A 15,298-nucleotide genomic window follows, 5' to 3' on the forward strand; every position below is an offset into this window, starting at 1 on the left:
AAAATTGAACCTCAGCTTTTAAGCGAACAGATACAACTGTAATTGTTACCTTTTTCCAAACATTGGAAAGTCATTCTGCTGATAAACTCCAGAATAGCTATTAAATTGGCCTTGTGGGGTGGTCTTAAGCAATACTTTACCCAAAAATATGTTGCACAAGTATTGCACAAGTAGTTTTAGATGCTATTATGTTGGTTTTGGTATTGATTTGTTTGTGGATTGTGGTTGTGGTTGTGGAATCGGAGAGGACGGGCGAAGTGCCACAACCAGAGTTTTGGTCATGCTTTCCCTGGGCCTATGCCTGTTGGCACGAACGGGTCAATGAAGAGTAGCTGCAGCAGCCAAAACTCCTACTCTGGCCAGTGTAAGACCAGTAAGAACCCGCAGTACTTATTATTATTAATATATTATCTGTGAGGATAAAATCAAGCAGCAGGGTTTTTATGAAACCATTGTCATAGGGACAGCTGGAGGGCAGGCACAATTATAAGATAGTTGTATCTCTTTTGAGGGATTAAAGATGGAAAACACTTACGGAGAACAGGTGGCATCGGAATGCTGTTTTGTTCAAAGTTTCTGTTGCCAGAAATGAAATACTCTTTAGGTGTGACAGTCTCTACTCTAATATAACAATGGATTAATATCTATTTTAGGTCCATGCCCATATTTGAGTTATTGCACACACACAGAAAATCCAGATGAAGACAATACACTGTTGTCTTAACTTTGTCCTGTCTATGTGGCTCCATCAGTGTACGTCTCGCCCCTTACCTGGAGCCCTCAAGCACAATGGTGGCCCTGGAGTGGATGGATGTGGAGCCTCTGATTGGCTGCAAAGTTTCTGACTACAGCATCCAGCACAAACGAGTTGAGGATCCCTCGGAGGCAGAGGTCTACACAGGTAGGAAAACCTTAAGTGATGTACTTGTTGTAAATGCGGGATTCAAATACTATGATATGACGTTGGTAGATTTATTTTTCTTTCTTTTTTTCATGGATTATTATCAGATGAATAAACTAAAATGTGTTGAAGTGAAAACACTTGTTTCCAACAAGGTCCCAAGATGTTAGAACACAAAGAGATACAACAAAGCACAAGGCATTCAACATAAAAAACGAACAAAAACAATCCTGAAATACAAACACATGCCACCACAACTAAAGAAAAATACTAAATAACTACAAAAAGTACAGCTAAAATAACACTTCTTTCATTATAAAATGGTTTGTCTGTTGCAAAGAAAAGCCCTAACCTGATTTCCAGAAGACCCATAATCTGTAGCCAAAGGCTGCTCCACGCCATTGCACCAGTGCAAAAAAAAAGGAACTTTTGGCAACATTATTCACTTAATTTACTTAACATGAATGCACACCGGCCCTGTGATTATAGCTATGCTGAGTATGGACCATTTATATCTTAGAACACAAATATTGAGGACCATAGCCATTAATAATACATTGCTATTCACCAGACAGTTTATAAATGTGTTTGGAACATTCTTCTCAATTCCATAACCATGCACACTCACACCCATACAAACATACACATCACACACACACACACACACACACACACACACACATACAAGTACTGAGGAAGAGAATAAATTATGTGTGGTTTGTGTGGAGTCTCTTCTTCCTTTTCCACATCTGCGAACAGTGTAGGGAAACCCCGAATGGAAGAAGCTCTAAATTGTCTAATTGTGTTAGACCTGTTTGTTAGGAATATCAAATTGTCCACAGTGTTAAAATAAATAGAGTATCTTCTAGCAGTTACATAAGTTACAATTGGAGGGAATTAGGGTAAAGTTTTGGTCTGGATAGAGAACAGAAGGAAGAGCTTAGACTCAAGATGAGAGAAGATGACGTAGGGCAATTTATCAAGCGCCATAAATGGGGCTGACCATTGTGCCGGAGGGCTAGGGAAGTGGTCATGGTTGGGACAAGGCGATGGGGTGAGTCAGCGGAAGGGTGATGGGAAATAATGTAATAATATTGGAGAAATGAGGTGGTCTGGAAGAACCTGGCTGTAGTCATTGGGAAGTATGGACAGGCCATCGATCACCCCTGGGAGGAGTGCTGATGAAGAGTGGGCACCAGCGAGTGGGGAGAGGGTACAGACAGCTAGAGCATGTCTGTACTCTGCATGCTGGCAGAGGTGAGGTAGTACGGGGCAGATGGCGTGGGTGACTCACTCTGCTATGTGCCAGTCACCACTATAAATCTTGTCATAACAGACAGTATAGATACTCAATGTATTTGCCATTTGTCTTTTTTCTCCCCATTATGTATGTCACTGTTTATCTTTAACTGTTAGTCATGTAACTTAGTTGAGTGCATTGATACGTGTGTGTCCAGTTGATGACCCCCTAATAGAGGACTAGGTTAATTGGCAGGAAACTCTGGCAGACCATGGTTCCCCTTCAGTGGAAACATGTATTATGAACTGTAAGGACATGCATCTGGATAGCTCTCACTTCCAATGCAAATACCAAAATATGACTCTACTCAACCCCCTTAAAACCCTCATTGTTTTCAAAACGAGTGGGGATTAAGATTGCTGATACAAACTTGGAAGGCATTACGGGGATCGATTCATGAAATAATATGGGCCTCTTCAAATGATGAGATCTGGTTCTCTGGACTCAGCAAATAAAAGCCATAGTGTCATTTTCTGACATCTACTGAAATTATTGGATTTGTACTCCCTGTACCCACTCTTGGCTTCTTATGTAAGGACCATCTTTGAAGCACTTTGTATGGGAAATGTAAGTCTGTATAATAAAAACATAAGCTGAGATAAATAAGTGCAGTTTAGCCTTGTGCCCTGCACACCTTGTGGATACAAAGTAACACAATCATTCCGTGCTCTCAAGCTCAGTCATTCCCCCATGCTTTTTTTCTCAACAGTGTTCCTCTTTAATTTAACTAAGACACACACACATACACACACACACACACACACATTCCCTGATGGAGCTGCCAGTGAAACCAGTCTTCTACTGTTGGCCACTGAGCAGCTCTAATGGAGCAGTTTTGGGATAAATACTTTGCTCGAGGGTATCTTGGTGGTTTTTGTGTTTCTCCTTCATTTTCCCTGTTCATATTTTCCAAGACTGTGTGATCATTTTAACCAGTGAGCTTGCTGTTAATCCTTCCTCCACAACATCTAAGGGTGGGAACAGACAAAAGGATTATTCGGCTGATTTACCGTAAACTTTAATGGACAATCATAGGACCAAATTCTGATCCAAAGCTTGGTCAGGGCTATACACTGTAGATCACTGTGTTCAGATTCTATTTATAAGAGAGAATATTGTGATAAAAACAAGATATGTGTATCATAATATTGCAAGAAAAGATGTAACTCAATTAACTCCAATGTAAATCCATCCGTGTCTTAATTAGACTGATGTAAGTAAGTAGGGCAAATAGGTGGGTTGGATGGGTCAAACAAAACTTTCACCCAGGGATCCGCTGTTAATGTCCCGAGTGAAACCAACCAACTTATTTCACTTAACTTACATACTTTACTAATGCAAGACACCATGCAGGAAACTAGAGCATCTAGAGTAGTGTGAGTCTAGGTAGTCTAGCCAAGAAAGAAAAAATTAGTTAACTAAATATAAGAGGAAAATATTTGGGCAGGCCAAGTCAAAGAGAGATGCCTGGGTTATAATATGTGCTGGGGTAAAAACGTATACATCGACAGTGTGATTGAAATCAGAAGATAGATGAGACACAGGTCAATATTGTGTGGTGAAGAGAAGGGACTTTAACCATCCGCAACATCATCAGTAGCAACACAGCACCTGCCTCCAGGGGATGGGATTCAACCCGCGACAGCATATGCTGAAGCCGCATTTACACCCATTGCCAAGTTGAACCAGCGCTTTGGGTTGGTGTCTGAAAGAGAGGACGGATAAACAGACACACACAGACACTCAGCCATGTTTGAGCATGAGTCACACACTCAGAGCACACATATTCTGAGTGTGTACACTCATACAGATGGTAGACAAAGAGTGTGTGTGGAGATGCAGACACTTGGATGCCGTTCTCAATGGGTTCCCAAAGCCATGTTTCTATGTCAGAGCTGTCTAGACTGGGATAAGAAATGATACTGTACTCCCTCCTGAGATGGATGTTATTAAAAGTCGTTGTTTGACAATGAGAATAAATCTGTCTTTACCTTTTTTTGCTTGGAGGTTTCCAAAGATGTGTCTTCTTGACTTGAATCCAGAGATCAATCTCATTGAGAGAACACTTTGCGCCACCTGCTTTTATCTTGCCCCTTTGTTTTGTTTCAGGGCGATCCAACCAGCCAAATTTAAAATGATTGTTATCAATAAAAGTTGTGTCATATCTTTCATTGGGGTACAGTATGGGCACATATATAATCAAAATGTCTAGATTAGTGGTACCAAAATGTCACAAGGTTAAGCAACGATACATTCTCATAAACAACCATGAACTAATATGGCATAGTTTGTATGGCTACTCAGTTGATGTAGACCTTAAAAACCACCCATCTACATCAGCATTCATTCACAAATTACATCATCTCTGTGGGTGTATATTTAAAACTTCCAAATCCCCCATTGTCAATCCCTTAATTACTGCAGATGAGGAATTACTTTTGTTTTAATTTTTCCACAAGCTCGGAGACAGTTTCCTATATGTTCATAAGCTGGTTCAAATGATGTAGTATGCCACCCATTTTGCTTGTGTTCTTCATTCGTACCAGCATCCTGAATGAATGGATGTAATCATACATAGAGTCCTTGAAAATCTTGACAGTGAATGGTATCTTCTTCTCAGCTAATATCCATAAATGTAGCTAATGTGACTCCCTCTTGCTTTATGTAAATAGAAATCATAGTATGCCTAAGCTCATAACATAATATAGGGATGCACATTTTCTTGTAGTGGGCTTCAGTGCTGAATGGAAAAGTAATGTCAAGGTTTGTTGTTTGGAGGTGCCTTCGTAAGTTAAAAATCCTCCATTATGGTGGGGTATGTAATACTCCCTATAGGCCTCTTCTTGCAATTTGTAAATTTCTTGCACAGTGTACCGTGGCTTACGTCTGATTCATCATTCATATTGTTGCAGCCATTGACCGAAAATAGCGACAAATTTGACTTTAAACAGAAAGAAACAACATTATTATTCCCACATAGAGTTGGACAGTTTGCACCTACAGCTGTGTCTTCACCTTGATACAAGGAAATCAAGACCTGAAAGTAAAAGCAGGGTACGACATAATTTGAGATAATGACATGTAATGTGTTAGGATCTCATGCTCTTTTTCCCTTCTAGCTTGGCTTTCTGTAAGCTTTCCTACATCCTTCACATGGCCTCTGAAAGCAGGCACCACAAGGTTCCATTTTTAATGTTTTACATCCTTTGCTGACATCTCTATACATTCCCTCTTAAAATTCTTTTCCTCTCTTTTCATGTATCAGAAAGGCTTTTGAGGGGTCAGATTGTCTTTTTAGCATCACCCTGTTCCTCTCACATCTGTACAAACCATCAGGCCCCTGTCTCCAGTCCTCTTAGATCACCCTACTTATCAGTTCTGTTGAGGCGGAAAAAAATGTAATCTTTTTTTCTTGAAGGCTTCTTGCTGGTCGCTCACAAATCTTCCCTCTGAGGTCAACGGTGACTGCAAGATAGACTTGCTGCTTTGATATGCAAGTAGAGGCCTTAGTTCATATATCTTTATGTTTATATGGGTATGATGCTTTACTGGCAGCCCAGGTCTGGTTCCATACATGCATGGTTTTAAAAGATGGGAGAGAGAATCATGCAATCCTTATGATGTAATGCAACACCTGAAACATCACCATGTTCACCTTTTTAACAGATTGCAATTTAATTTATCTTAAAATGGAACAACCAACCAATCTGTTTAAAGATTTTACATGGCTCTTTCAAGGCTGTCGGTGCCAAATATTATCAACAGGCCTCAGTATATTGTTAACTTATGTGAGAGTACTCATGTCCTCTCGTAAGTACTCTGACATACACCAGGGTTGATCTTAGTGCTCACATTAGCAGTTAATCACTGTCTGCTTGCTGGCACTTGCAGAAAAAAGAAGATCCCATGTCAGTTCAGTTGCAGATACCTCTCCTTTCTGTCCTTGAATGACTTTCATTTCCATACATGCTTTTCCAAGAATGCCAACAGAACTGTACCTGGTAAACTTTGTTACCTCCTGTCAACCGCTTGAACTCTTTAACTGCTGGAACCCCCAGCTCGCCATGTCACCTACATAAGGCTTAACTTGAGAATAACTTGAGAATTTAAGGCCCTGCTTACAGAAATGTTTTTTTGATTGATGTTCTGACCATTGTCCTCCTGAATACATACTTTTAAAATTATTATTTTTAGCAATGATTAAAATAAGCAGGTCCAGGTGAGAAGCTGTGATCATCTCAACTCAGAACAATACCCACCCATCCTTGCAGTAAAGTTGAAGGTTTGGACACTGTGACATCAAACATTCTCTTAAATAAATCAAACAAAAACTAAAAAAGAGTGCAGTGAAGCTATCATCTAGGTTGGGGAAGTTAGTACCGAGGGATCCCTGCCCAGGAACGTGCAACTGCATAGACAAAGATGTAGCTTTACAATCTGTCTTCACTGAACAGAGCAGTCTAAAAAATATCATTTCAGAGTGTGCTTAAATGGAAGCCAGAGTGTCCTGTTTGTGAGATACAATCACAACTTATTTTGCTTCGATAGGGGTTTCCCAAGAACTCTGTCGCCATAGCAGGTAAACACCTGCTGCCGCGTCACTGGAAGGTGTCTTATTCACAACATCCATCCTGTCTTTGTCACAAGCAAGGATGAGGGGTCTTGCAGACACTGGGATTAGTGCCAACATCCAGGTCCTGTGGGTTTGCATAGAGGAAGCCGGAACACGGCCAGTGCCAGATGTACAGATGGAGCATACCGAGAGGGATCACCTGTTCCTACAAGGCCAGGAAGGCAATAGGGGCACTGACTCACTGAGATGAAGTGTGGGTGAAAATGAGGTCATCCCAGATTGCAGTTAATTGTCTCAACGACGGTGTACACAAGTGCTGAAAAAAAAGCAGATACAAAGGTGAGATTTTATGGCCATACACAGTCTCCAAACATGGTAACTCATCAGCAGGCAAATTAAAATATAAATGTTGGTGCCCTGCTTTGCAGAGGAGATTAAATAAGCGTGTAGACCTTGATAGTGGGCACTGACTGTATACAACTAAACTAAAATGAAGGAAAACCCAAATCATCTGTGCTATTTGAACTCTCTAGGAAAAGCTTTTTCCTCTATTTTCCCTCTTGGTCTCTTTACTCCTCATACTACGAGATATGGATCCAAAGTCAAATGAAACCCTGTGTGTTGCATGTCTGCCTGCTATTGTGATTGTATCCACATGATCGAGGAAAGCATCATAGTCTGGAAACCTTATCTGCACACAGTATGTACTAGTTGCGTGATTCACAGTAAGCTACATCTATTAAATTATTATAAAGTTATTATTTGGTCGTGGTGACGTCATGGCCTTGTCACAGGGACTCCATGGGGTTCCCGTGGGCCTCGTGCATTGAGGCACCATGTTTGTGGTTTCAACCCAATCTCACACTCGGGTGAGATTGTAACACCTGATGGGGGGTTGGCGCGGTTTAAACCAGTTTAGACTTTCCTTTTTACATGTAGGCCTCCCTCTTTGTTTCACCCCACATGGTGAAGTCCCAACACTGTGTTCCATATGGAAGTAAGGTTTATGGCTTGCCTCAATCACTGCATTGTACACACACCAGTAATGCCTATATCAAAGAATAGATCCAAATAATTCAGTGTTTTTTTTAAAATTGTTATTAGAGAACGGAATGTCTGCATAAAGTAGGCATGCACTTTTACTACTATTTACCACGTTGAGTCTCTCTTCTTCTTTCAGTTCATCGACAATGAATAAGAAAAGCCTATGAGGTTTTGTGTATTATACTCTATCTTACATACTAAGGGCTCAAATCCTTGTGTAATTTATTTAACACGTCTCTTTTCCTGCCCTGATTTCAGTCACATCAGTGATGGATGTGAGTGATCCTCTTCACTGGGCCTCACACAGGCCTCTAGGTGGCACACCAAGGCAGAGACAGCATTCACAGAGAAGCCAGATAGATTGGTACTGCTGATGTATTAGTGTGGGACTCAGCATTCCTCTACAGCAATATGTCCAACCAACTTTGATATGTAAGAAGATACTGAGGATCACAGATGATATGAAGACATTTGACAGTATTAAAATGAACAAATGCTATAACATCTCCTGAAGTAGCTTTAAAAAACGCCTAAAATAATTAACATAGCAAACAATAATTAACAGCTGCAAGTTGTGTAAAGGATTATGTATTGATAATTAGGACATGTCCTTTCAACCTGTGCTTTAAATCTGTGATCAGATTACAAAAAACACTAACTTTGATTCGGCATTTGTAACTGGCCCAATCGAGTGCTGCAGGAATGACGTATAGGCGAACTCTGGAAATTATCATCTCACCAGTTCCCTCGACAAAAAGCAAATGGGATTTTTCCCAATAATAATTATAATAATAATAATCTTGGATTATTGTAGAAAATAAGCTCTGTGGCAAACACAAGTTTAGGGTACTTACCCGCTTTGTGCAGCAAGATAAACTTTGCAAATAAACAACACTTTTATGATTTTTGAAATGTGAATGCAGTCGCCAAAAGCTAACAATAGGCTATTAAAAAGATACTCACCACGAGTGTAAGTATACACAACAACACTGTCATGGTCTAGTTACTATGATGACATGTTATAGTCTTATTTAGCCACTTGTTAGCAACCAGATTTCATGAGAGAGGTATTTCCTGACATATTTTACAACATTTCTTACGTTTTTGTAAACCACAGACCTTATGTCATGCAGGCATCTAACCAAAAATCCATTCAAAAACAACCTATTGACTTCGAGACGAGGGAACCAGAAGTACAGAAATGCTAACTTATTTTCGGGTTGTAGAACTGATTCATGCAGCACTCATAATAAGGAACTCATGTGGTTTCACTTAAAACATACTATAACCAGGTAATCAACCTTTACCAATAAAACATCTATTTAAAACTGAGTAAACACCTTATACAAAGACCGCAACTGCAGACTGTTTCGCAAAAAGGATGCAAGAGTATGGGAATAATTAGTGGTTTACCTACATCCTTAAGCTTTGTTTCCTATCCTCTCGATTGGAGTTCCCAGAAAACAAAGGAGGGCGCCAAAAATGTAACCAAATGTACCCTGAATTGGCGGATTTTCTTTTACAACCCCTTCTATTGTCATGGCCAATTTGTGTGGCTTTTCCTTAATTCACAGTTATGCTGAGGTGACACTTTTTTATGAATGCACTCAACCGGCGTCCTTCCCACTACTCTCACACAAATGCACACACTTAGTGCTAATTAAAAACCTGCGAGTCTCTGTGTTGCGTCATCGATACCTGATTGTGTGGCACAAAGAACGACCGACGGTAGGGCAGAGACTGAAAATTCCTGAAATTGGCATTAGTGACGAAAAGAGAAGAGATGGCATGAAATGTGGAAAGACAGTGAAGTGTGAGGAAACTAATGGGCAGAAAAGAGAAAGACAAAGGGGAGAGATCACAATGGAGATGAATGGAGGAGGACGCAGACAGAAGCAGAGGGTCACACAGCAATGATGTCACCTTATGCTGGACTGAGGAACAGATTAGCCATTTGATCTTTGCCCCTATTTTAGTTCCACTTTCCTCCTCCCAGCTCACACAGTCAGCTTATTGGATCTTTCTTTGTTTTAGACATCTCTTCTGTCACATACCTCTCTACTTTCCTCATGTCCCCTTCCCTTCTGTGATCAGCGGTATCCCCCACCCCCGTTAATGTAACAGCTCCATTATTGTTTGAGACCAAAAATGCGTCGATAAGACCTCATTCAAAGAGATTGAATTATATGGAGATAAACGGTGTCCTTGAGCATGGGTGCAGATAACAGATTGGAGTGACACAGCTGACTCTCTTTGTTTTGTTAATTAAAGATGACCTCATCGCTAAAAATGGATGCTGTGCACCTCCTCGTCACGAGCCTTGCCATCAGCAGATTGCAGGCAGGGGGCCAAGGGCTTTCTGCATTCCCTTTCTCTTTTTGCATCCTTTCCCATTTTGTCTCTTCAACAAACAATGGGAGAGACATTGTTAGTCTCTCTCTCTTCGCCATAGGTCTAGACTTTCCTGGTTACATTGTTTTTGTTTGCCTCTCCATCTCTCAGTAACCATACCACGCCCTCTACATCGCGTATGTCGTTATGGATATTAGATGTTTGTAGAACCTTCTTACTCGCATTGATAGATTTGTGCTTACATTATAATTAAGACATGATGAGGATGCTGCCCCTCAGTTCCTTCCTTTTAATACATTATAGTGCGTTGGGGGGCATTTGGTCCCCATCAGTCATATCGATAATGATGAGATCTTTGTGTGTAAAGAAACGTTGGCACAACTCCTGGTTGTCTGGACTTGATCTTAGTTGAATTTGGAGCTAGTTAAAAATCAATTGAAATGCCTTTAAGCATTACATTGTGATTAATTAGTCTCAGTTTGCAATTCAGGGCATTGTAAACACCTACAGCAGTAGAAATAAATATGTACTCAAAATGGAGCGTCTCTCTGCGTTAATAAACAGGAAAGTACTGACAATTATGCATAGATTTATTTAATGAAGTTATTATCATTGCCTGGACACGTGTGTGTGTGTGTGTGTGTGTGTGTGTGTGTGTGTGTGTGTGTGTGTGTGTGTGTGTGTGTGTGTGTGTGTGTGTGTGTGTGTGTGTGTGTGTGTGTGTGTGTGTGTGTGTGTGTGTGTGTGTGTGTGTGTGTGTGTGTGTGTGTGTGTGTGTGTGTGTGTGTGTGTGTGTGTGTGTGTGTGTGTGTGTGTGTGTGTGTGTGTGTGTGTGTGTGTGTGTGTGTGTGTGTGTGTGTGTGTGTGTGTGTGTGTGTGTGTGTGTGTGTGTGTGCGTGCGTGCGTGCGTGCGTGCGTGCGTGCGTGCGTGCGTGCGTGCGTGCGTGCGTGCGTGCGTGCGTGCGTGAAGGAGGGGTAAGAGAGAGGGAAGACCAAGATGACTGACGTAGTCGCATGAGTGGTTACACAAAGCTCCACAATGGCAGCGTCCCCGGGATTATTTAAAGAGGGAATAAGACAATGGAGGCTGCGCTTAACACACCACGTGGGTATGAGTGAGTGACGACACGTGTGTGTGGGTGTGTGTGTATAGATACATGTGTGGGTTAGTTCGGAAAAGAAGAGGAAGCACTTAAAAAAAAAGGGAGCTCCTCACTACAGCAGTAAAGTACAGAAAGTGTAAATTTATCACACAGAAGCCTGACTGGCATTGGCCCTTTTACCATAAACTATACAGACAGGCGTTTTACTATCATGGGCAAATCGACCACGACAACTCACTTGTATCCTGAGTTCTATGGGAGCTCCACTTGTAGTCATATAACTCGAGTTACCATATATAACCACTGTTTTATTTTCCACATGCTTTGCCACTTAATGTGAGAGGGCAACGCACTGTGTCATTGTGCAGAAAAATCATACAGAATGACCACCGCACAACACACATACTGGAAAAGTTAGCCGGCACAAGCTGGTCTCAGCGTAAGAGACGAGCAACAATTGTTCCCCCTACACACTCTACAGAGCCATCTGAAGCCATAAGAGCCCACCAGTCTTGTGGTAAAGCAGGTGGAGGATGGCAGTGCACATCAACCAGTCAATACAGTGCAGCATCACAGTAAGACACAAGCCAACACCCTGTCATCTCCCACAGGTCTATTCTTAGTGCGAAGTACAGACCCAGGGGGAGACAGAGCTACGGAAAAATGAGCTGGGGGGGCAGTGAAAACCGACAACACACGGGTCACATCCCAATGATAGACATGGATTTAGGGGGGCATTGGTCCACAACGGACCACCACACCTGACCCAATATGTTGTGATGCAAAATGGGCGGAGTCAGCCCATTGACAAACGGCCCACCATTCTCATGTTCTTAAAGCCAGTGTGCCACTGCATTCTGACGAACAGGCGGGGCATCGACCATTTTGCCACTTAACATCAACACTAGCAGAGGTATGATGAGTCTGTTCAATGAGGAAAATTGTTCAATAAATTTACATTTGAAGATAATAAAATTGAGCCTTGCTTGATTGCAGTACAGATATGACCTAATTTGACCTTGTAGGCCTGTAATGTCATCAGTCCACAGAGCTGGAGAAATATCACAATATTGTGTATTATTGACAGTTTGACATGGAATTTAAATGCATCAAATTTTTCCTATGTAATTAATTAATAATTTTCTCCTATTATATATGTTGAAACTTACTTACTTATTGTGTTTTCTTTGACAGCCATATGCTACTTTAGCTTAAAATACCATCGCCTATCATTGATTAGAATATGGCCTCAGATATTATTAGCTGGAGAGATGTAGGTTAATCCTGTAATTGTAATGACCTGACTTACTTATATTTTCTTGTTAGTTTTGCAGATGAACACGGTATCAAGAAGTAAGTCTTCCACTGAACTGCCAATGAATACATTACTAAAAGAAAGAGCTAATAGATGTGGGAGTATGTATTCATTTTGGGAAAGCAATATTGTAGAATGCATGCATCAGTTTTTTTAAAAATTATATTCTTGATAAATATTAATTAATGCATATATAACAACAAGCTGGATAATTGCAGCAACTACTTATGACACAACACTTACAAAGTAATGGTACAATAATAGGACAGTTCAAACTGAATATGCATCTGCATAGAGCAATGGAGAATGCACTTTAATACAGGTCGTGTGCAGCACATAATTTCTTTCCTATCTATTTTAACCTTCTCTCTCAAACCTTGAAAACATTCTTTCATAAATAAATGATGTATCTTTCAGCCAGCACAATACCTTTGCAGGGTTGTCCAAAGAGATGTCCCTCTACCTGATTAGAAAAACCTTTGCAGAACTCAACCTGCTTGGATAAATCGATTTCCCACAGAGCTTTGTTCCTACCACTAAATATGTGCCAAGGATGAAGTTAGTAAATCCCCACAACTCAATTGCAACCCCCTCCCACATATTTAGTTTTTACCTTGAATTTCCTTCCATAGGTGGCATTGTGTGACATTAGTTTCCATGTGACTATGTGTGTGTACCTGTGTAATGTCTACTGTGTGTGAGAGAGAGAGAGGCAGGGAGGAAGGAAGGAAGGTAACGTTGTGGAGGCTCGCTGTGGGGAGTGGAGGGTCGAGTGCTGACAGTTTAACAGAAGAGGCCCAAGCAGGTTTGGCAGCACAGGAAATATAAAGCGCGTGATTCGTTTGTTAATATGAAGCTTGTGTTTTGTTTCTTTAAACAGAGTCCACTGTGCAAATGCCTGGACTGATAATAGGCTGACATAGAAGAAGAGAAACTGTAAAACAAAAGGGAGAAAGAAGGTAGTTTGAGGACAAACGTAAAGGTAATTTGAGAAAGGGAACGAGAGGATGAACCGAAAAAACACATGTGAGACCAGCACATATACTGTGGATATGTGCATGCAGCACTTCAGAATTAAAATGTATTATTACAGTATGTGAACTTATTACATTATTTCAATTGCAGAGCAATAGATTCATAGATAATTTTCTTTTTTAAGCACCAAATTTTGCATCACCTATGAACACAACAGAATAGAAATGATGTATTAAGATAGAATATCAGATAAATGGAAGTAATTTGAGCTGGTATGATGGACATATAAGATGCAAAAATACCTTGAAATATTCAGCTAATGATTTACAGTACAGTACTGTTTTGTTGTCTTTGGTTGTCTACTATTTACAATATAAAAAAGTTAACAGTTGAGGAAAAGGACCAACATTATAATATATTATTATTTAAAAAGAATATCCATGTTTTAAATGCACTGATAGCTGTCTATTCTACTTTATAGAACAATTGCATTACTGTTTTCATTCACTGTACAGAAATCGAGATGCATTCATACATCCCCTCACTGAACGGGTAAAGGAACATTGACTTACTAACGTGTTTTGTTCTTCGAGCAGAAAAAATGTCCTAATGAGTGAACCTACTGACCTTTTAGGATTTAGGATATTTACACTCTTGTTCTAACTCACTCTCTCTCACACACACACACACACAGCTAATAGCTGAGGCAATTACACTCTGAATTCAGTGGCATAATTGAAAAGGTATGTCGAGGATAACAGTACAGCAAGTCTGGCTTTCAACATCAGACGACATTCCACCATGTACACACCTGTCGCCACATCCTGCCACAGAAGGACCAACAAGTTGAAGGTGTGCATGTTCATTGTGTATGTATGCACAGCGGGTCTCCTAGAAACTACGTTCCCATGCAACAAAATTGCATTCTCAATTAGGATTCGGGGGAAACATATTTTTCACCCTGATGACGATAGTTTTTGACGAATCACAAAAACACTTTAATCATTGTCCTCAGAAGTCGATATAGAGAGGAGGTCGGAGTGGTTGGATGGGTCTAACAAACACAGCACTATCAAGGAGACTGCTGTTTGTGTAAACCAAAAGTCAACGTTGACTTATTTTCATATACATCTGTAATGTAATTAACATAACAAGCATACTTACTTTAAGCCAAACCTTGATGTTTTTACTCAACTTAAAGTGTTGTTTTTTTTTTGTCTCAACATGACCAAGTGATGTTATTGTATTTTTATTGTTTTTAACATTTACCATGTGTTTAAAACTAAGACCATATTCCCGGAAAACAAATATGTTTCCAATCCATTCCCCTTTCCAACTTGTCAAATACCGACAGTTGGTCATTACCCCTCAGCATCAGAAATTGCACTGACCAAGTGTTGGTATTTGACGAGTTGGAAGTGAGAATCTGTTGACGTTTCCCTCAAACCGTAACTGAGAATCCAATTTAGTTGTATGGGTAGGTCCTTTTGAAGGCGACAGGGTTGGTATTGGGTTAGTTTATAATCCCACTCTTGTGTTTAAATTGCTCTACTCTCGCGACTTTCTGTTCAGCCTTTGTTATTGCCCTTTCCTGCCTATGGCTAATATTCACCCCATGCTGCCCACAGAGGAAGGAGCTCTCTTTAAATTGCCCAGGCCGTGCCCACTCCCTCCTTTCTTTCTGTTTGTTATGTGACAAGGATTTTCGAGAGGGGTTTTCCTTTTCTTCTGTGTG

The 15,298-nt window shown here is 40.5% G+C and overlaps 1 protein-coding gene across 1 annotated transcript in view; it reads left to right on the top strand.

The window, feature by feature from the left end:
- The window catches only part of LOC117740635 (astrotactin-2-like), a 227,485-nt gene that overhangs the window by 194,138 nt on the left and 18,049 nt on the right, over window positions 1-15,298 (top strand). Inside the window, exon 19 of the mRNA XM_034547153.1 lies at window positions 753-901. Coding sequence (XP_034403044.1) covers window positions 753-901 — 149 coding nt within the window. The remainder of the gene's footprint in view (window positions 1-752; window positions 902-15,298) is intronic.

Source organism: Cyclopterus lumpus, chromosome 12 (genome assembly GCF_009769545.1).
Source record: "Cyclopterus lumpus isolate fCycLum1 chromosome 12, fCycLum1.pri, whole genome shotgun sequence".
Classification (NCBI taxonomy): Eukaryota; Metazoa; Chordata; class Actinopteri; order Perciformes; family Cyclopteridae; genus Cyclopterus; species Cyclopterus lumpus.